The following is a 24,020-nucleotide window of genomic DNA, read 5'->3' as shown; positions in this document are numbered from 1 at the left end:
GTGAAGCCCATTGTGATGGTCACAACCATCAAGTTCCTGGAAGGGATTCTGCTAAGCACTGTACAGTGCAGAGGAGAGCCCCCTGAAACAAAGAATTATCTAGTCCAAAATATCAGTAGCGACGAAGTTGAAAAACTGGCGTGGATCATTTGAATTTTCTCATCCATGAATTTCTAGTTTGTGATTATTTCCCCACATTGCTTTTTTTCATATCAACTGTCAGAATTTGTAAATTAGAGCTATTAAAATTTGCATCTTCTGATGCAAACATTTTTCCAGTTCGCTGGTATCTTCTTGTTTTTGTGGCTTTTTTTATTTTGGGGGGGGAGGGGTTGGGGGGTGGGCCGAGGACAGCATTTTAAAATGTATTTAACCATTTCTTCCCATTCCTTAATAGTTTCTGTATTTCTTGGCTCACAAGAAAATCCTCCCAACTGAATGTATACATAAAGCTTTACCTGGATTTGTTTATTCTATTTTAAAATTTATCTAGATCCTTATTCTCTGTTTTTGATTTTAAAAATTGTACCAAACAGTGCCATTGTTAAGAGCACTTGTTGCTGGCTTCTTAAACTGCCCTTTCTACTTCAGCTATGACCTTAGACCAGCCATTTGCCTGTAATTTGTGGAACTAAATTCACAGTGTTTTTATCAGTAAAGTTAGGGAGGGTGGTAATTCATTATTAAATGAATTAAATTCATTAATATACGTATATTCAACAGTTGCTGGATTTTAGGAGGGTATCCCTAAACCTGACCATCTTTTTCATTACTTTTTCTCATCAGCTCTATCTATAGTCTCTGGCAAGGAAAAGGCACTTGGTAGGTATTGGCTGATTTGAATGTGTCGAGAACATTTTTTCCTAGGCTGTATTCTTGATAAATATATGATTGATATAGAGGTTCTGTGCTCAGGTAGCCTTTATTCAAGGAAATTAGAAATATGCCACCCAGGGTCTACTGCAATCCTCATGATAGCATTAAAGATAGCATTAACATCCTTTATTTTCATTCTGCTTATTCAATTTGCAGACAATGTGCAACAGACCTCTGCAGTTCCTGTGTATGTGCAAGTTCTTAATATTAATGATCATGCTCCTGAGTTCTCTGAATACTATGACACATATGTTTGTGAAAATGCAGGCTCTGGTCAGGTAAGGACCTACGATAAATTGCTAATGTCTAAACATTGCCATATATTATATTTAATAACTTTTGCTACCATCCCTCCCATTTTGAAACGATAAAAATAATCTTCTTTTACCTATATCAATGACTGCTTTTATGTTGTGAGCTCTTTATAGTTTACATGTCTTTTTAAAAAAATAAAATGTAAGCTTCAAGCTTTCTACTTTCCAATGCCTCAGATGTTTGAAAAATCTGCTAACACTGGGGATTCACAGTGAATTGTTTATTCTTTGTCAATACAATAAAGAAAAGTCCTTTTTTGGGTAATTCTATAGAATAGGTAATCACCTTTCAATTACTTTTTATATTTTTATTCATCCCGGCCTAAAGAAACATGATGCATAAACAGAAACATGAAGAGAAGGAGCTGGAATTCTTTGTGTAGCTAATAACTACTGTACCAGACACCTCAACACAAAAGAAACCTGATGTCACATGAGTTCCTAGAGATGTGAAGAACAGAGAGCAGACTATTGGGAAACACACCAGCATTACTTCACTTGATCGTTTCCTTTCTTCCTTCATCCATTCCGTCCATACTCTCTTCCTTCCTCCCTTCTGTTCTCTTTCCTTCTCGTTCTTTCTTCATGTATTTTCACTTCACTATTTATTTCACACGTTTTCTCCTGTGCAACTCACTTTTTTCATCTGCAAAATGTAAAGCTTAAAGTAGATGGCTCTTTGTTTTCAGTTCCAGTAAACGAAAATTTTTCTTAGGCATCATTTGAAATCATAGAAACCTATTCAACGTCATAAAACATTTTTAAAGATCTATAGACAGGTTTCAGAATCCTGAATGTGAGTATGTAGGTGTGTATGTGTGTATATATGTATATATAGAAGTATATATTTACTATGAAATAAATTATTCTCAATAGATTTGAATTTTTCAATGAAGCTAGGTGAAAACAATGCGGATTTCACAAAAATGGAACTTTTAATTTTCTGCCGGTAAATAGTAGTAGCCAACATTTTGCTTCATTTTCAAATACTTAATAAAATAGGCGTTTTTTAATTTGCTTTTTAAAAATTTTTAAAAATGTTATTAACATATAATATATTATTTGCTTCAGCAGTCCAGGTCTGTGAATCACCGTACAGGTTTGTGAATTGTCTTACACATTTCACAGCACTCGCCATAGCACCTACTGTCCGCAGTGTCCATCACCCAGCCACCCTCTCCCTAACCCCCACCATCAGCAACCCTCAGTTTTGTGAGATTAAGAGTCTCTTATGGTTTGTCTCCCTCCTGATCCCATCGTGTTTCATTTTTTCCTTCCCCACCCCCCACAACCCTCGACCCGGCCTCTCAAATTCCTCATATCAGAGAGATCATATGATAATTGTCTTCCTCGATTGACTTAGGAAATAGACATATTTTAAGAATGACGCATACATGAATCACCATGGATTATTTAATTGTAACATAACGGGGATGATTAGTAGCTCTTAAAATGTCTTGTGACATTGATTTGGCCATATGTATTTTAGAATACATAGTATTCTAGAAATAATACTGAAATACTGCCTATCAGCATGTCCTAAGTTTAAAATAATAATAAAATTATAATAAATATACAAATAAATTTAAACTTAAGCTACTTAATTTGAATTGGTAGGACCCAGGGTTTTTGATAAAGTAAAATGTCAATATAAAACTTTCAGAGACTCTCACCATGCAACACTTCCCCCAGATCCAAAATCGAACTAATATAGAAACCTATGGACAGACTATATGGTGTAAAGGAATCCCTAAAACAGAATGCAGATGACCTGCTACCAATGACTCCTGTAGAAACTGACTTTCAACATTTCTTTGAACTTGGAATTATAAATAGCTGATATAGTTAGGAATTTAACATATCTGATGTTTTACAGTCCTCCGCTCTACCAACTGAGCTATCGAAGGCTCTGCTTAACATATCTGATGTTCTCAAACTTTTCAAACACATCTGTCTATCTGGACACATAATAAGCTTAATATTAAAACAATTTTGGAAATAATTTATCTCACAATTTTCTAAATCTCTACATACTACATTTACATATTTAAGATGGCTTGTATTTTATAGTTACTGTAAGTACAATTACATTTTATAGTTATTAAAATTATATATGTCAAATTTAAATATTTTATATGCTTTACATAAACATGCATGTATTCACAGTACTCCCCTAATTAGACAACCTATTCCCAAACTTAAAAAAAATGGGCTTAATTTACTATACACTTATTTTTTTAAATGTCCCAGGTGGTAAATCCGCTTACCCAATAAAGTTGCAAGTTTGATGGTCTTATCTGGGCTGAGATAGACAGAAGATTTGGGAAGCAACACAGTTTATAGAAGAGACTCACTACCAGTGCCCTCGCCCTATTTTGTAAACACTTCTCAGGATGAGGCTACCCACCACTATTGATCATATTGGAGTTTTTATTCTAACTCCTCCAGCTATTAATAACAACTCTAACTAATCATGTTTATAATAATCTTTTTCAACTTGTGCATCATGTGAAAAGATGGAAATCGACATTTCTAATAGGAACGAGCTCCTTTAACTGGTGATTACATTAGAGTCCACTCATATCCTTACTGTCTCAGTGGATCATTCATTCTTTTCACAGAATCTGGCTCACAGGTCAGAACTCAGAGGTCAGTGCATTTGTAATATTGTGGAATACTCCCTTTTTTGAGAATGAGATTTTTTTTTTCTACTTCTGCTCACTGACAGTGACACCGTGATCACAGGAGGCTTCAGGCATTAGGCAGAGATGAATTCACAGCAAAGGGCAGAGCAGACAAAACTTCCTACAGCACAGTTTTCTGACTTCAGTACTCAAAACTTCAATAGATTTTCCAATACCAGCACATAAAAGTACAAAACTCACTGGCCTGGTATTTATCACTCTCTTTGATTTGATCGCAATTGTATATGTATATATATATATACACACATTTCCTGTTCACACTCTGAATTACTTGTCTTTCAAAATACAAATTACATTCTCTAGAGTTTGTTCATATTGACCCTTCTTCCTGAAATGCCCTTGTCAGTTCCTAACGGAATTTTAACGATACTGCAAAACTGAACTCACATGCCACATAATCAAACTATTTTAAACAAATATATATTTGCAACATCCCAGGCATGATTCTAGCATCATTATAAACATTAGACCAATTCTCAAAAATTCTCAAAAAAAATGTGAGGGAAATATATAATGTGTCTCATTTTCCAGGTGAAGAAACTGAGGCCCAGGGAAGTTGCTCCTTCCTATGTAAAGAGAGAGATATTTTATCCCGAGTGCTGGCATCAGAATACATGCATTCTACCATTATATTTTGTTGCCTCTCTATCCATAGTTTGAATATATCTTATGTGTTTGCAAAATGAGTCATTTCTAGTTTCATGTGTTTTCTAGATTCCAAGATCCTTGTGAACAATGAATGGATTTATTTTTATATTCTTGTCAACTTGCAGTGTGGTTCCCAATAATAACTAGTTGGGTAAATGAGCAGAGCCTGAAGACAGTAGTTCCTGAAATAAAGAGCGTTTCTTCTGTAATTCTCTGGAGTACACATTTGAAATTACTAGCCCTGTAGGTGATGTTTTAAACTTTGCAGTGTGATGAGATCCTTTAAAGAGAGAGTATGGATGGAGACAAGAATCAGTCTAAAGACTGAGACCCAGGGATTTAGTATCAGTGTTTGGGGGTCGGCACACTAGAAAATAAAATTTGCAAGGAAAGTAACTCCTTAGAAACTAAAAAAGTATTCCAAGGAGGAGTGGTTAGTACCTGTTTTACTTGCTGCTTGCAGGTCAGGTAAAAGCAGAAAAGAAAAGGTACTATTGAATTTAACAATAGAGATTTTAGACTCACTAGAATATTTGTAGGTACTATTTGTAGTATATGTAATAACACCCAGGAAGAAAATAAAAAGCGAGACTATGAACGAACTTGAGCAGAACCTTTGGGATTGGCAATATTTAAGGATTCAGTAGAGATAGAGAATCTTGCAAAGTAGACTGAGTAGGTGGGACCAGTAATGTAGGAGAGAAACAAGAGTTTTGATGTGGACATGCATGAGTGCCACAGTTTTTGAGGAGGAAGTGTCAACAGACTTAAGTCCCACTATTCCGGGGGTGGGGGGACCATCCTCACAGTTTACCATATGGTCAAATTTACTCTTTAAAAATATGTAATTTTGTAAGTCACTCACAGCTATATAAATAAAATGACAGTGCAAAACAACTTGACTAAAATGTGGCAAAGAGAAATTGCACTGGGCACTTGTTAGCAATGGCAAGGAAGATGTAATTCAGATTATTGCAATAAAGGTCAAGACCATTGCAATAGGGGAGACAAATGAACTTAACTGTTGAAGCAAAATTCAGGAGAGTTTTTAAACGCTGGGCTGAGCTAGTGAAAAAGTGCTAGAGAATGCGTGTGGGGAGGGGGAGGTTGGCCAGTGTGATTAGGACAGCTGTGTGACTGGCTCCAAGAGAAGTTAGGCTCCTACCCTCCCATAGAGACGAGAGATGGGGTCTTATCTCTGTTGATGTCTACATTTGGAAAGGATGGTTTTCAGGCTTTTGAGAAAGACCATCCTGCATCACCGAATTAAAAGAGTTTGGGAGATTTACCTACATTACAAAGGGTCAGAGGAAGAATTTGCTATGAGAAATTCTCTTGTAATTGGTCAGAAAAAGTGGAGGTCAGGAGATTGTAGTCAGGAAGAATCCTGTCTCAAATTGAGTCAGGCCAAGGGGAATGCTATGGTCCTCTTGGTCAAATGTTAACGGAATGTAAAAATGTCAAATACGTACTTCTCAGTATGTAATACTCTGAGAAGTTTAAAATACCCTTACGGCTCATATTTTTGTTGAAGAAAGAATGGCTATCTTCTTTGCTCTGTGATTGCAAAGCATTTAATCTTTAAATTTATAAACCGCAAATATAATAATCTAGTTAAAAAGAAAAATCCTATTGCATTCCCTTCCTTCCAGTGACATTTAGATACATTCTGCCTTCAGCAGTTTTCCATTTGCAAGATAAATCAAGTAGATTTTGGTGCAAAACATTTATAAAAGATGAAAAAATACTGTCACATTTATTTTTAGCCAAACAGAACAGCCCAGATTCTTATCACAAAATATCGTGTGATGAAGGCCTTCCTGTTGAGTGACTAAAAGGATGATTACTATATTTTTCCTTTATCCTTAAAATCATATTGTTCATTTGCTGATTCTTGATTTTGAGAATCTTCATCTGTTTTATCTTCATCTGAGGACTCTGTCTCAAACCTTTTTTTACATGATCAGTTCCACCATCATCTTGCGTCTGTAGTGCTGGTTTCTGCTTTTGGTTTTCATCTTCTATTCACACACTACTGTGAAATTACTTCCTCTGTCAATTTCTTTCCCTCTAGCATTATGAATGTAAAATGACAAATCTTGAATTTTCAACTGTTTTTAAAGAAAAATAAAATCAAACTAAAAAGATAGTGTATCAGTTTTTTGATCTTTTTGAACAATGATGTAATACTTTAAGCAACTCATTTAAAAAGAGGAAGAGGAGAATGATGCAGTGGGGAAGATTTACTTCGTTATTTTATCATCCTTCTAGGCCATTCATCTTACAAGTTTCATATAAGTCTTTTAAAAGCACATTAAGAGAAATGTATGAGTAATGATGAAATGATTTGTAAGATGATGAAATAGTACAATGCTGAAGGCATAAAAAGGTTCATGTCACTAGGTTCCCAGAATGTAGCCTAGATTTAATGAATGTACCTTTCCAGTTACTGATGGAAAGACTACTTTACTTACTAATAGTAAGTTAATATTTCCTTATTATCAGCAATACTTCTAAAAATAAAAAAAATGAAATAACAGTCTTTAAAAATGAGTAGAACTGCTCAAAAAGAAACTCACATGCTAATTTTGATGCAACAGACTTTAAAGGCATATTGAGAGTTGAACTTTGCTGAAGAAGAGCGGTGTCTGTTGGATATAGTGACTTTAAGTTCTTGTGTGACTTAGAGTTTACAAACAAAGCTCTGTGGGAAATCTATGACATGCTATATTTTTATAATTTTACTGATGTGTATATTATGCCTCAAAAAGTTTAGGTAACTTTTTCAACATCATATAGCTTATGAGTGAGCAAGGATTATAGTTTCTTTCTCCAAGAATGATGCTTATTTTAACTATGCCCTGATAATTATAAAGACCAGCTGTCCTTAGATTATTTGCGCAATACAAAAGCAAATAGAAAAAAAAAGTTTTCTTTCTATTTTTTAAAAATATTTTATTTATTCATTTGATAGAAAACACTGGAAGAGAGGGAACATAAGCAGGGGGAGTGGGAGAGGGAGAAGCAGGCTTCCCCTTGAGCAAGGAGTCCAATGCAGGGGGTCAGTCCCAGGACCCTGGAACCATGACCTAAGCCAAAGACAGATGTTTAACAACTGAGCCACCCATGTGCCACTCTTTCTAATTTTTGTACCAATAAATTAATTATACCTGTGATCATGAGGGCAAAAACAAAAATGAAATCGATACAACTGAATCTCACCTCCTTTCTGGGAGATGCATAGCTCAAATTCAGAATAAATCACATGGGTTAGTGCTATTTCATAATCAGGGTCCTTTAAGGAGGAATGCCACAAATCATCAGATAAGTCAGAGGACTCAGAGATGTCACTATCACATTTAGAAGTTTGTCCAAGGTCTGTAAGTATCTGAAAAAAATGATACGCAGCCTGCCTCCCTATAATGGTCCTTCACTCCAATCCAAGGGGAGTCCAAAAATCCCCACTCACATTGCTACATATGTTGTGGTTTATGAATTGAAATCAATGTACAGGTTGAGTGCTGCCAAGATATCCAACATTACCATAGATATTTCCTTCCTGACACACAGTTGGTGATGACTTATTTAGTGGGTGGGTGTTAGGGCGATCATGGCTCCTGGATTTTCATTGTTTGTACCATGATTCCTCAGATGTTACATGTGAAATCAGATTGAGTTGGTCTCTGATTTCTGGTTTGAAATTTACTGGATAGGCTTCCTTCAAGTACAGTCGAAACCAAGCCCCTAATATAAATATGTACCTCCTAGAGTGACATTAAAAACGTTCAAAAGTACTCATTCCTAAAACTTAGATAGTAATGTGTGAACATTACAACTTAGGTGGAATAAGCTGTCAAAAAAATATCTGCTTTGAAAGATAATAAAGCATATCTTGTGTAACTGAAATGGTTTTTATGCAGACAACATAATTATTTTTAATATAACGGTGCCTATAAGCAAAATATTAAGAGCATTCTGTTTAGACATTCAGAGGGAATTCATTTTACTCTATTTAAAAATAAGGAATAAATAGTCTATTAACAAAATAAGAAAGCAGCTACACCATCGAAACACAAACTGGGAAATATATATGTCACATGATATGAATTCTTGATTGAGCCAAGGAAGGATGCAGAAACAGCATATGCTGCTCCAGAGAGCAAATGGGTGTGTAAGCAAAGAGGAAAGAATCTCCTCTAGACTGAAGAGTCAGAAAGGAAGGCAGTGTGGAGAAAGGAGGAACCTTCAGTGATGCCCCTCCGGGCCTGAGGCTTACCCCCCACGTAAATTGCTAAAATGAAATATAATTTAGAGGGGTGCCTGGGTGGCTCAGTGGGTTAAGCCTCTGCCTTCGGCTCAGGTCATGATCCCAGGGTCCTGGGATCGAGCCCCGCATCGGGCTCTCTGCTCCACGGAGAGCCTGCTTCCTCGTCTCTCTCTGCCTGCCTCTCTGCCTACTTGCGATCTGTCAAATAAATGAATAAAATATTATAAAAAAAAAGAAATATAATTTAGAAAATGTTGGGGTAGGGAATATAAAATTTCATAAAAGCAAAACCTGAGGGAGTCTTTGTACCAAGGAAGATGGAATTTGGTGTGAATTTGTTTCTATTAAGCATCCCAAAATGAGCTCCCTCTTTCTTCTCCTACCTTCTCTCCTTCCCCACAACACTCTTTATAAAACAGCAGGCCTCTCTGATACTCAAAAAACACGGCACCGTATAGTTTAAAGCATGCTTACATGTGCTTACCCATACGTGCATACCCATACACAAGTAGAAACAAAAGGAAAAAAATGTAAGCAATCTGCATCTCAACAAGAATTATAAATGGACAAAGAGCGGTAAAGAATAGGTCTTCAGACATTTGTATCGGGTTCTGTGTACTTTAGACATGACCTATTAGTCTTTGATTGCTTTCATCGTTTCTGGTACAGCGATATGTTCGAGGCTCTGCCTCTTACTAATTTACTGCTTTCTGTCTTCACATTCATGCCTCAGTACTGCCTTAAAAAATACCTGTTCCATGATACCGTGATAATGGATTGGTCCCTTTAGAGCATTTCTCTTATTGGGAATGCAATGTTGAGCCTTGTCAAAGGAGGGCATGAAACGAACGTTGGAGAAGGAAAAGGTCTTCTCTTCCTTGTCCTGTGTGTAGAACGTTTATTTTTGCCTTTCTCAACCTGCAGAGTTGGTCAGTGTGAAGATATACGTGGTGCTTTATCCAGCCACAAGTATAGCCCCAAAGGTCCCAAAGGTACATTCCCTCAGCAACCATGCAACTCCATCCAAGGCCTGTGAGGTCTTGCCGCCCTCCCAGTATGGATGCTGTGAGCTTCAGGCCTTGTACCTGCAGTGGCCTCCCAACTCCATCTGCATTTCTGTCCACCCACACACTTGTACCCTGGAGGATTGTTCTGCTTGTCTGGAGAATGTGGGCTAGCTCTGACTCAGGCAACCCAGTGAGCTCCTTTGTTCTGAAAACAAGATGCTGCAACCACATGTTCTCCATGGAGGTCTAACACTTGTCTTGTGGAGAGGCCCTATCTTCCACATTTGTGTCTTTGGATAATTTCACTGAACTTCCAAGTGCTCTTTGGAATTCTTATTGCATCTTTATAGTTACTCTCCTAGTATAGCTTAATAATTCTTGATATTAATATTCCTCCTTTTAAATTACTGTGTGCTTCCTTTCCCTTAGTTGGACCCAGACTAATACATAAACTCGTCTTTTATATTCTCTGCCTCAGATTTAGAAGCATTCACTTTCTTAACGTTTTGTGATATTTTAGTGGGATATTGCAGAAAATACAGATGGAATGATTAGTAAACAAAATTGGGATGCCAGTCCCAGAAAACCAAGAAAAATCCTGCTTTCTCTTGGTCTCATCTTATAGCTCTCCTGTTCTCTTTTATTTTCAATAATGTGGAGACCACTCTAAGGGAAACTCCAACAAAATCTGTTATTTCTTCAGTTATTTGTAATTAATGTACCTTAGAGAAATACGGATATGATCATTTTTCAGAAGGTTTTCATTAATTAGAAATATAAGGATTCAGAGGAAACAATTTTCCCTCAAGTTGCAAATGATAACCCCACTCATCATTCACTAGTTGGGCTAGTTTTGTCATATGTGTGTACATGTGTGCATCAGCACACATACATTTGTGTTAGCTATCCAAAGTTATGGCAAATGCTTTTTTAAACCAAATACTTTAAATTTCTAATAGAGACATAAAATCCTAGGAGTGGTACAGAACTCTCTAACCTTAAATAAGATTGAATGAATATGGACAGTCTATAAAGGTAGTAATACCAAAAAGTGAAAAAAAAAAATCTTAAACATTAGAAGCTATCATGGAAGACAAAAAATGCAAAAACAAATTGTACAAAAAATGCAACGCTTGTAAGCAGTGTCAAATTTAGCAAATCTTTTCAGTTGCATACAACTCGAAACTACAATGAGATACCACCTCACACCTGTCAGAACTTCTAAAACTAACAACACAGGAAAAAATAGGTGTCAGTGAGGTTGTGGAGAAAGGGGAACCCTCTTACAGTATTGGTAAGAGTGCAAACTACTGCAGCCACTGTGGAAAATAGTATGGAGGTTTGTCAGAGAAGTTAAAAATAGAGTTACACTACAGCCCAGCAATTACACTACGAGGTACTTACCCAAAGGTTACAAAAATACTGATTCAAAGGGGCACGTGCACCCTGATGTTTACAGCAGCATTATTAACAATAACCAAACTATAGAAAAAACCCAAATGTTCATCAATGGATGAATGGATAAAGAAGATATTGTAGGGGTGCCTGGGTGCTTCAGTTAAGCTTCCAACTCTTGATTTCAGTTCAGGTCATGATCTCAGTGTCATCAGATCCAATTCTGTATCGGGCTCCGTGCAGGATGTGGAGCCTGCTTGAGATTCTCTCTCCCTCTGCCCCTTCTCCCTCCCTCTCAAAAAAAGAATGCTCTAGTATATATATACAATGGAATATTAGCCATCAAAAAGAATGACATCTTGCAATATCATGTTTGCAATGATATGGTTGGAGCCAGAATGTATTATGCTAAGAAAAACAAGTCAGAGAAAGACAAGCACCATATGATTTCCCTTGTGTGGAATTTAAGAAGTAAAACGGATGAACATAGGGGAAGGGGGAAAAGAGAGGGAAGGAAACCATAAGACTCTAAACTAAGAGAACAAACTGAGGGTAGAAGGAGGGAGGTGGGCAGAGGGTGAGCTGAAAGAGTGATAGGTAGTAAGGAAGACACTTGTTGGGATGAGCACTGGGTGTTAAATGTAAGTCATGAATCAATCACCAAATTCTACTCCTGAAACCAATATTATACTATATGTTAACTGACTAGAATTTAAATTAAAACTTGGAACAACAACAACAACAACAACAACAAATTTTCAATTACAAATAGCTATATTCATATACTCTATACCTTTTTGGCTTTATCAGTAAGTGTTAGTTAAAAATAAAGACAAAAGATAAATGGGGAAATAGCTCCTGCAAAAACCTGAAAAAGTCATTCTGGTATTAACATACAGTAGTAGTTGCTATTTGATGAGAAATCATCTTGTTTAACAGCAGGTTCTTGGTATTGATGTAGTAAGTGATCTTTCAGAAATAGTATGAGACAAGATGGGATTGGGAGGGAGACAAACCATAAGTGACTCTTAATCTCACAAAACAAACTGAGGGTTGCTGGAGGGAGAGGGGTTGGGAGAACGGGGGTGGGATTATGGACATTGGGGAGGGTATGTGCTTTGGTGAGTGCTGTGAAGTGTGTAAACCTGGCGATTCACAGACCTGTACCCCTGGGGATAAAAATATATGTTTATAAAAAATAAAAAATTAAAAAAAAAAGAAATAGTATGAGAGAGCTTGTCAATGAAGAAGTATTCAAGCGCTCTGAATCCATTACAGAAGACATCTTAATTATTTCTTAATGTGAATGTTTTCTGTAGTATATGTTGATCTATTGAACTTACCCAAATCATTTTCTATAATATGCTTTTGTAAAAAGCATATTATTTTGTAAAAATCAGCGTAATTTTTATATTTTATCAAGAAACCACATTTTATTACATAGTCTTTTAAAATAGAATATTTACTGCTAATATGTAAACATTTATAATAAATTGATTTATAGAAAACATCTTTAATAAGTTATTTATGAGTATAGAAATACTAATGAAGTAAGCATGTCAAAATGAGTATAAGTAAAATGTGAGCATGTAGAGATCTTAATTTAAGAATAACAACCAAAGTGAAAGGTGTTTGGGGATGCCAATTACCTAAGAAAGCACCCTAAACCCAATAAAAAGGAAACCAGTCTTTGAAATTGGCTCCTAGATTATTAGAACAACCAAATTAATGAGTCTTGAAGTCACACAATTTGAAGTCATACAATTAGATTCAGAACAGCCGATGTTATTCTCTAAAAGCAGCATTCTCCCTCATTACCTTAATTTTGGCATCAAGATTATCAGATTTTTAAAATTTGTATTTGCAAATAATTAGGGCAAGATACTTTGAATTATGAAACTCATTTTTTAAAGCTCATGATGTGACTGTGTGTGTGAGATTTTATAAGATTATCCATAAGCTATGCTGGATATTATATTTTATAATATAAATCTATAAATAAATGGAGAGTCCAAAAGTGTAGCATTTTAAAGCAATTTAAAGTTTTCCAAATGCACTCAAAGATCTGTATGTCTTAAAACAATGTCTTATTATATACAATATTTTTTTATTATTTTAGATAGAATTTTGCTTGTTTCTTCCCAAAATGATAATTTCTTTCCTTTTCTTTCTTTCTTTTTTTTTTTTTTTCCAAAATGGTGATTTCTTAATGACAACTTCATTGGGGATATTGGACATTGCTTGAATGCATTACAATGTTAGAAATCTATGGGGTGCCAGGGTGGCTCAGTTAGTTAATTGTCTACTTTTGGCTTAGGTCATGATCTGTGGCTCTCTGCTTAGTGGGAAGCCTGCTTCTCCCTCTCTCTCTGCCTGCCTTTATACCTGGTTGTGCTTGCTCTCATTCTCTCTCTGTCAAATAAATAAATAAAATCTAAAAAAAAAAAAAAAAAAACCTCCCAGTAGTTTCCTGCTAGGACACCTGGGTGTCTCAGGTCATTATCCTAGGGTCATGAGACTGGGTTCCACATCAGGCTCCTCCCCCTGGGGGGAACCTCCTTCTCCCTCTGCTTGTGCTCCCGCTCTCTCTCTGACAAATAAATAAAACCTTAAAAAAATAGAATATTAGAAAGCTAAACAATGTCATTATTTTCCAGCTAATTATCATTCTTGGCCCCAAAGTGACCAGAGTCAAGGACAAGATAGGTATTTATTAACTCAGTATACTCTCTCTCTCTTTTTGAGTGGTATTATCTACTAAACTTCTAATTTAGTCTTAAACAATACAAAGCTTAAGTTTTCAAATTATAACTGAATGTATTTCTGTGAATGTGATGAATCTACCTTTTTACCATTTGAGAAAAGTTGACAGAATAGGAAAGTAATTTTTGTTTCCTTTATTATTCTTTAAGTGTTCTCCTTGTTTTTATGTGTTTATTTTGTCCCAGTTTTTATAGACACAAAGAGTCCTTTAGAGTGGACTGCAACAAACATTTGTTTTCTACTATTAATTTGGGGGTGTTGTATGGGCTAATTGGTATTCTTCATTATTATCTAAAAATCACGTATGTAGAAAACCATGGGTTTTAATTCAAATACGTTTCCCCTCATTTAGGCATGAAACATCAAAAACAACAGTAAACAGCAGTAACAGAAAATTTGACTGGTATAGTTACAAGAGGATTTTACTATCGCCCATAATTCCCAAATAAGATGATGATCTAACCACACTGAATACCAGTCTCCTCATTTGAAAAAGAAAGACACTTTTGCCCTATCTTAGAAGGATTTAGTAAAGATAAAATTCTATTAAGTAAGACAATGGGTAGAATTGGTCTTTGTTAAAAGTTAATTTTGTTACTGTTAAAATTAACAGTTAAGAGTAGTCTTACAAGTTCTTGACGCAGGGCTCATTCCCTTGTAAAGGAATTCTAAATGAACTAAAAAGGTGTGTATGTACACTTGACATTGCACAGAAACAAAACTCTCAACACAGATAAGGGTGGGAACAGATTAATTAATTAATTAATTAAAAATATTAATTTTTTATCCTGTGCTTAAAGGAATCCATTGCTTATAAAATAAAAATTAAAAGTTACAACTTCAATATAAAAATTAATTGAGGTTGGTTTTGTTTTGTTCTTGGAAGTTTTGATTTTGTCTGATTATTGATTTTTGATTGGTTTGAAAGAGATTAAGTTGTTGCTTGTTAAATTTCTGGAGCAATAACAATGAATTGCATTTGCCAATTTTTTTTCTTAAAGTAATTAAATACTGCTTTCTTTGTTGACCAGATTATTTAATTTCAAAACTGGTATTTGTAATATAAGAAAAGATAAAATTTTACCTTTGAGTAGGCAAATTAAAGGAAATAACAATTAGATCAATATATGTTAAAAAAAACCCATATTTTATAATAAAATATTTGCATGTCCTAATAAATTTGCAAATCTGCATGACATGACAAGTGCTGCAGAACAAATGCAAAGATACCTATAAATTCTCTAGTCTTTTCAGCAAATTTTGCTGGAGCAATTGGATATACATAGGGAAGAAATGGGAAACTCCACCTAAACCTCTTATCTTATACAAAAGTTATTTCAAAATGTATCACAGATTTATACATACACTTGAAACTGTAAAACTTTTAGAAGTAAACGCAGGAGAAAAACATATTCTCTGTGACTAAACAGAGTTCTTAGATATATCACGAAAGGCCCAATTCATAACAAAAAGAAAGTATTAATTTGACTTTATAAAAACTTAAAAATGTGTAAATCCCTGTTAAAAGGATTAAAGAAATGACCTACAGGTTGGAAGAAAATATTTGAAAACCAAAGATTACTCAAAGGATTTGCACCTGGAATATACAAGGAACTCTTAAAACTCAGCAGTTAAAAAAAAATAAATAATCCAATTACAAAGTGGCAAAAGACATGACAGGACATTTCACTGAGAGGTTATACAGAAAGCAAGAAAGCACACAAAAGGATGTTGCACATGATTAGGTATTTGGACAATGCAGTTTAAAATTACAATGAGCTATTACTACACACCTACCAGAACGGTTAGAATAACCCCACCCTCAGACATCCTCAAGTGCTGGGAGAAGAGGAAGTGGAAATAAAAAATGGATCATAATTTGACAGGTTGTTATAAAGCTCAGTATATACTTACTGTACAGCCTAATCATCATCACTGGGCAGAGTGCCGCACACATGTCAGAGAAATACTTATGTTCACATAAAAATATTCATAGCAACTTTATTCATAATAGCCAAAACCAAAATAATCCACATGTCAGTCACCAGAGGAATGATTAGACAAAGTGTGATACATCCGTAAATGGGAGTACCGCCTGGCCATAAAAGGAACAGATTATTTATACACACGTAGCGCAATGAATCTCAAAGGCATTACGTTTCGTGAAAACAGCAACATCCTAAAGCTTACATGTTCTATGATTCCATTTATAGTACATCCTCCAAAAATCAAAACTGTAAGAGAGAAGGAATTAGTCGTTGCCAAGGAACAAGGGAAGGAGTGGGGATGTAAGTGACCAAAAAAGAGTAGTATGAAGGAGTTCACACCTGTGGTGATAACAGTCTTCTGAATCCTGATTGGGTGTGGTGACACCGGTCATTACATGAGATCCAACTTTTGAGTTATACACGCACATGCCAACACATACACATACACACACATGTGGAAGTAAAAGCCAGTGAAAACTGAATATATTATCCATTTAATAATATTCTACCCATTTTGATTTCTACAATTACTAAGACATGACCACTGGGTTAGCTGAAAGAAGTATTTAAAATGTGTTTTGCACTGTTTTTGAGATTTTTTGAGAAGCTACAGTTATTTCAAAATGAAAGTTCAAAATCATTTGCTGGAATAAAAGGTGATAAAATGCAAAAGTAATGGTGTAAGAAAAATAAGAATAGAGATTCAAAGAAAAATCATTAACATTATCAAGAATATTTTAGGCCAAGAAATCAAAATTATTAGTGATTACTAGTCCCCATGCTATATAAACTTTCCCAAAACATTCACAACAAAAGGGGAGGGAGCTTTCCTCAGATTACTCTGAGTAGCTTTACTGAAAGAAAAGTGACAAAATTAAACACCTGCAAACATAAACACAAAATGGTTGTTAAGAATATGGCTGTAAACATTATATGTAAATTATAATTAAAAACAATTTATGAAGGTACTAAATGGTGATACGAAGAATAGAAAAATGTCTTTAAGGAGAAGAACAAACTATTTTAAAATGTTAATATTTTCCATTATATCAATATCTCAAAGGAACAAAAAGATGCACATAAACTTCATTTGATGATGATAAGAAGCCCTTTCACAAAATTAAAACTTAAATTCAGGGTAACAAATAAACCAAGACAAAATGCAGCCATAATAAATAGAGTAAGAATAAAATGATGATACTTGCACTCAAATCAACAGTCACAAACAATCTCACTTAATACTGAAATGTGTGGTAGCAGACTTTAAAACAATGATGAGGAAGAAATCTCTGCTTTCACACTACCACTTCATGGTCTTCTGCAGCTCAGGTCCATACAATGATATGTAAAATATATACAAAAAAGTTACTAAAAAGAAGGACATTTAGTCAGAAAATGAGATCTAGTGCTGTACTGCCAAATAAATATGACAAAATTTTAAATTTTCTTGAAGTCGCATTTAAAAATATAAAAAATGGAGCGTTGGTGTTCATCAGGTACAAAGCTCCAATTATACCACGGGACTGAGTTCTAGCGATCTACTGCCCCACACAGTGCCTAGAACTAACAGCGCAGTGTGTGCACTTAAAAACTTAAGAGGGTAGATCTCATGTTAAATGTTCTTACCAAATTCTTACCAAATTAAATTTTTATAATTTTTTTTAAATTAAATTTATTTATTTTCAGCATAACAGTATTCATTATTTTTGCACCACACCCAGTGCTCCATGCAATCTGTGCCCTCTATAATACCCACCACCTGGTACCCCAACCTCCCACCCCCCCAGCACTTCATTCCCCTCAGATTGTTTTTCAGAGTCCATAGTTTAAAAAGAAATAGAATCAATTTAATATATATCTACACAATATATACAAAATGCTATCATTTTCACATGTAATAAATTAAAAATCAGCAAGTATTTTATGTCTTCTCATACTGTGAAGATCATTATTTTTTAAAAAACAGATGTATTTATCTATCTATCTGTCTATTTATTTAAGGGAGAGTACACACAAGTGGGGGAGGACCAGAGGGGGAGAATCTTCAAGCCGACCTCCTGCTGAGCTCGGAGCCCTGCAGGCAGGGCTCCACATGGGGATTAGTCTCTTGACCTTGAGATCATGACCTCAGCTGAAACCAAGAGTCAGAGACTTAACCAACTGAGTCACCCAGACACCCCACTGTGAAAATCATTCTTGATCTTACTTCCACAGGCTTAATTGCTGGACAGGATGACAAATTAAAAGGTGTCTATCTGCTTTGGATAGATAATACCTTCATCGTAGAAAGTCAAAATGCAAGAATAGTTGCTCTCCATTCTGGGGAAAATCAGGCACTTTCCTTAATGATCTATATGGATAAACAGAATTTTTGTTTTTGTTCTTAGTGTGTTAAGTGCCCAGGGTGGGGAGGAGGAGAGAGAGAGAAGTCTCAGTGGTTTGCAGAATGAATATAATAAATGAGCTGACACTAGGGCAATTTGCCTTTCCTGTTTGGGGGAAATAGTTCTAATTTTTCAAATTAATGATTCCCATTATCTTGACTGATACCAAATATCTTTTCCAGAAATAAAGTATAATATCAGCGATTTTTAGATTCTTTCATAACAATATTCTAATGTAAAGACATTTACATTGTCTCCATGTAAAAATTTTCTATTGCCTAAATTTCCATGATCCTGCATTATAGTCTGGTTTTCTTCTCACATCCTTTCTCTCTTGTGTCCTGTTCTTTTATTTATTTATTTTTTCAAAATCACTGTTTTTGCTTTCAGTCATACCTATGTCTTAATTAAAGTTCATACACAAATGGCTTCTAGATCTTCATGCCAGTTTTTTCTCCTATATTTCAAGCTGTTTGCCCAGTTAACTAGAGATTGCTACGTATATGCCCTAAGGTTATGCTGAATTGTCTTCCAAGCCTGCTGCGTTTGTCTGTTGTTATTTTAACATCTCTTGCAAAATTACCGTAACTCACCAAGTTGTGCAGGAAGGGTGTGTGGACATCATCTTTGATTCATTCTACTCTTGCATTCTTCATATCCAGTCAGTCACTGATTCTCTGGGTTCCATCCTCTAAATACCCCTGTAATCTGTCAATTTTGCTCTGATCTCCCTCTTGAGACCCTACCAGGGGCCCAAGACATCTTCTGGAGTGAACCATGAGCAGTTCTGCTGAAGGACGCTCCTATAAAATCAAACTTCTCATTATCCCGTTTCACGGCTCCTGTGCAAGGATATACCCAGAGTTGTTGCTCGTTAGTTATCTTTATTCGTGAAGTCTGAAGGCATGTAGAAAATTTCCAAGGCAGTCAGTTCTTAGTGGTGGGGCAGTAGTCCGAAGAATATATTGTGTGTCCTCTTTGAAACGGTGAAGTGTTACTTTGACAATAACAACTTTCCCTGTGGGAAATCTGGAGCCTGGGAAACCATATCGTCACCTGAGAGCATGTTGTTACCAGCTTCAGTTTCTATAAACACTTCAGCAATTTCTGTATGATTTCTCATTAAAAAGAGCTCATGTTCTGTAACTGTGATTGTTGTTGTCTTTATAGGTCACATCAGGAGGTCTTGAGTACAAACTAGTTGCTCCCCTGGATCGAGGCAATAGCTTGTCACTGGGTTCCCTATTTCCAGATTCACAATAAAGATGTCTTCAGAATGAACATTCTAAAATGCAAATTTTGCCCAATCATTTGGATCATGGAATCCTAAATAAAAATAAAATCATGTTTTTTCCAATTTAAGACTTGGAAGGGGACCTCAAAATGAAGTACAAGCCCTTTTAGAATATTCATGATGTCACCACCGCTCACTTCTGAAGTTTAATCTAATTTTTGTTTAGATGCCAGATCCTCTGACCCCGAAATAGTGGGTGTTTTAGTCTGTACTTTTCTTTCTTGCTTTAGGCATTATGTCTCTCTACTCCATTAGAATGTAAGCAGTGTTGACAGACACTTGGTGCTGGCCACTGTTTCACCCCCAGGGCCTGAGATGGCATGGGATGCTCCAAATACCAATGAAATACTGGCCGAATGGATACCTTTGGTATATTAGTCAGATAATTTCATAATTTAATCTTTTTTATTTACATATGATGATTTTATATTAACTGTATAAGGTCTATTTTAAAAATTAACAAAAGAAATGAAATATATACTGAAATAAAAATTTAAGAAAGTAAAATTTTTAACTGAGTATAAGTAGATATCTGTAAAACATTCCATATCTGTGACACTTAAGTAACTATAATTTGGTAAAAAAGTCCTTTTTAGAAACAGAGTATCTCTGCTTCTGTCCAGACCATAATATTAAAATACCATGAGGTTCTCAACTTTTTTTCTCCTAATAACATGCTAAACAAAGAAAACAGAGACTATAGACTAAATTTTCTCGTTAGCTCTAATTTTATCGTGTTAATTAATACTTTGACCTTTTGAGTGGATATTCAACAGCCTTTTCAAATCCTTTATTTTATCTAAACAAGTCACATTTTGTATCATTTCCTCAGTGGAGTGGTAAAGAAAGTGACAGTCTTCTTCAAATTTGTTGACAATATTTCTTGATGATGCAAAGAATAATTCGCATCTGTAGCTTGATGCAGGGTACAAATACCTAGAATAATTATGTAAGTAAGCAATTGCGATGAAATTGTAAATATCCTCGCATATATTCATTTATTGCAATTCTCACTTTTCATTTAACATGTATCTATTGAAAGAAATTGTTTATTAAACACATTCTGAGAAACTGATAACTTATATTAATTCTCAATACCTATATATTGATTTATAGTTCATTTTTCAATTTATAGTTTGTAATCTTATTCAAAAATGCATTCCTCGACTAATACCGGAGGTAGATTTCATTGATATCTGCTGTTCAGGTAAAGAAACAGACTCAAATGTGTTACCTGTTTGCTCCAAATCCAGGTAGGATACTTGCTTCTTTGTCTAGCTATCAAAAAGTTGCATGTTTAATAAGGGTCATACTTATAGTTTGTGGGAAATGAATGTTGTAGTGATTTTTTAGTCCACATAATAGTAATCTAAGGATGACATTTTAGTAAGCTGGCCCAAGTGTGCCTCCTTTTTAAGGAAAAGAAGTCATAGTGTGAAGTAATTGATAGACACAAATGATTATCTTTTTTCCCATGATTATCTTTAAAGTTAAATACTGTTTGTAGTTCCATAAAATGATTAAGTTGAAACTTATAAAATTGCCAGTGTTTATTTCACTTTGTCCTAAAAAATGCAAATTTCATGTAATCCTACCTAATAATATATGCTCTCTGGATTCCTGGTTTTTGCATGGTGTCCTTTTATCTGGATCACACTTTCCCCATTAATTCGTATTTTTTTTTTTTTTTTTTTACTCAAGTATTAGCTCATTTGCTCAATTCCACTTGGAAAATCATTTCTTTTTCCTAAATTAATACTCAGATTATTTTTTTCTTTTTTTTCCCAATCATTTTGGTCTATATCTCTTCTACGGCAATTATATTACCTATTTCTCTGTATGTCTCTGTCTTTTATGAGCCTTGGTTTTGTTTGCTTCTTGCACACCCCACGCATTACAGTATTTTTTTGTATGCCAACTTCATGAACAAGAACAGGTCTAGGGCTTGAACAATGGGCCTGGGAGGAATAGAAAGTGGTTGCCAGGAGCTTGAGGGTGGGGGAAATGGGAAAAGGTTGGTTAAAGAGTATAACTTTTGGGACGCCTGGGTGGCTCAGTTGGTTAAGCAGCTGCCTTCGGCTCAGGTCATGATCCCGGCGTCCTGGGATCGAGTCCCACATTGGGCTCCTTGCTCCACGGGGAGCCTGCTTCTCCCTCTGCCTCTGCCTGCCACTCTGTCTGCCTGTGCTCGCTCTCGCTCTCTCTCTCTGACTAAATAAATTAAAAAAAAAAAAAAAAGAGTATAACTTTCAGTTATAAGATGAATAAAGTCTAGGGATCTAATGTACAACATGGTGCCTATAGGTGATAAAATTCTTTGTATAAATTTGCTAAGTAGAACTTTTAAAAAATGATAAATATGTAAGGGGATGGATATGGTAATTAATCACATGGAGAGAATCTTTTCACGGTGGATATGCATTTCAAACCATTATGATGTACATTTTAAACATTTATCAATTTTATTTTTCTCAATACATCTGAAGAAAATGTTCTCTGGGGGCAACACATGCTACTCATTTCAACTCGCTGTGACGTCGGCTTGCATTCAGATTCTGACCCAGTGTTTTACTCACCTGGGATACTTAGATGACTTGAAGCTTAATCTAAGGAAATAGAAAATGGGAACTCTTTTTAGACTTTCTAGATTATCACAATGTATTTCCATTATAGATTTTAAAGTGTTATAAATGGAAAATCACATGTATTGGTTCAGAAAAAAATTGGACAAAAATCTACCCAGGACAAAGGGGAATTTAAAAATTTGAGCTCCCAGAATTTGTCATAATATAGCCACCCATGTTTGTCTACTTTGTCTACTCTTTGCTTTTGATTTGTCTTTGCTCCTCTCATCAGCGTGTACAACAGTGGTAAGCCCCAAGCAAGTAGATGTAGGAAATAGTTTGGAAATCTAATCAATGCAACAAGATTTTTTTCTTAGAATTTTATTTGAAAATTAATACAAAAACCTTGCCATTGTTATATGAAATGAAAAAAAAAAATGAGCATCCCTAGTCAAGACTCTTGTGCTCATTAATGTTGGCTCTTTTCTAGAAATCTATGTTCTCAAGAATAATGTACACATTCAGGGTTAGTTCAAAAGAATTAATGGTACCTGCTGATGGTAACTGATTCTATTATATCAGTGGCTTCCTATTTTGTAAAGTGATAAAACCCCTAAAGCATGTGGAAGTTTAGTTTATAAAGCAAGTGCAAGTTGAGGGATGTACATTAAAGAGGGACCGGGATATTGAAACCTATGCATATTCAGTTTACCTGTACATATGTAGGGAGTAATTTAATTAATTAAAATCATTTAAAAATATATACAAAATCAGCACTTCACCATTGTTCTTAAACCTACATACCCAAAAGGGAAACATTTTCAATGTTTGGTCAGATTTGTGTATTTACTTATTTATTTGTTTGTTTATTTATTTTTATTTATTTTTTAAAGATTTTATTTATTTGACAGAGAGAGACACAGCAAGGGTGGGAACACAAGCAGGGGGAGTAGAAGAAGGAGAAGCAGGCTCCCCACTGAGCAGAGAGCCCGATGCAGGGATCCATCCCAAGACCCCAGGATCATGACCTGAGCTGAAGACAGACACTTAACCACCCACACATCCCCGATGCATGTATTTAATACAGAAAGGCAGGTAGTGAGATAAATTATTCCTTGTCTAAAAATCAAGACTGCATGTGTCAACAAGGTAAACATGAGTTTTTACAATTTGCTATCAATCTTAGTTAAGGAAATACACATATGATGAGATTACACACAGGATTCAGGAGACCATTCTGTCTATGCAAATCCCAACACTAACATGTTTTCGTGAAGAAAACACCGTATAAACATGTACGGACGGTATGACAAGCACTTTGACAAGCTATGACATAAAATTCTAAAAATCATTCCTAAAACTTAAGTATTAGTATCTCTATTTTTTTAAGAATAAAAAAACTAGTGGGATGTCTGGGTGGCTCGGTGGGTTAAACGTCTGCCTTCAGCTCAGTCATGATCCCAGGGCCCTGGGATCGAGTCTCACACCGGGCTCTCTGCTCAGCGGGGAGCCTGCTTCTCCCTCTTTACTCCCCCTGCTTGTGCTCACACTCTTCAGCTCGGTCAAATAAATAAATAAAATATATATTAAAAACAAACAAAACAAAACAAAACAACACCAGGCACTCAAAATATGCCCCTACCCTTCCCCCGGCTATTATGGTAATCCAAAATAAGACCATTACCCTAATACAATGCAAATTTATTATTGTAGACATGGGTTGAGTGAAAATGTTTTATTAGATTATTTAATTAACACCATATGAATATGATTTAACTAGGAATGTGTTATAAGGAAAAAGATCAATCGATGTAG

General features: G+C 35.3%; 1 protein-coding gene across 1 annotated transcript in view; it reads left to right on the top strand.

The window, feature by feature from the left end:
* Window positions 1-24,020, top strand: part of CDH19 (cadherin 19) — a 93,114-nt gene that overhangs the window by 61,699 nt on the left and 7,395 nt on the right. The window contains exon 9 of the mRNA XM_059410092.1: window positions 1,033-1,154. Within this exon, the coding sequence (XP_059266075.1) occupies window positions 1,033-1,154 (122 nt within the window). The remainder of the gene's footprint in view (window positions 1-1,032; window positions 1,155-24,020) is intronic.

This window comes from Mustela nigripes, chromosome 8 (assembly GCF_022355385.1).
Source record: "Mustela nigripes isolate SB6536 chromosome 8, MUSNIG.SB6536, whole genome shotgun sequence".
Lineage (NCBI taxonomy): Eukaryota > Metazoa > Chordata > Mammalia > Carnivora > Mustelidae > Mustela > Mustela nigripes.
Note: the sequence above shows the minus strand (reverse complement) of the source record. Positions and strands in the feature narration are given on the sequence as shown.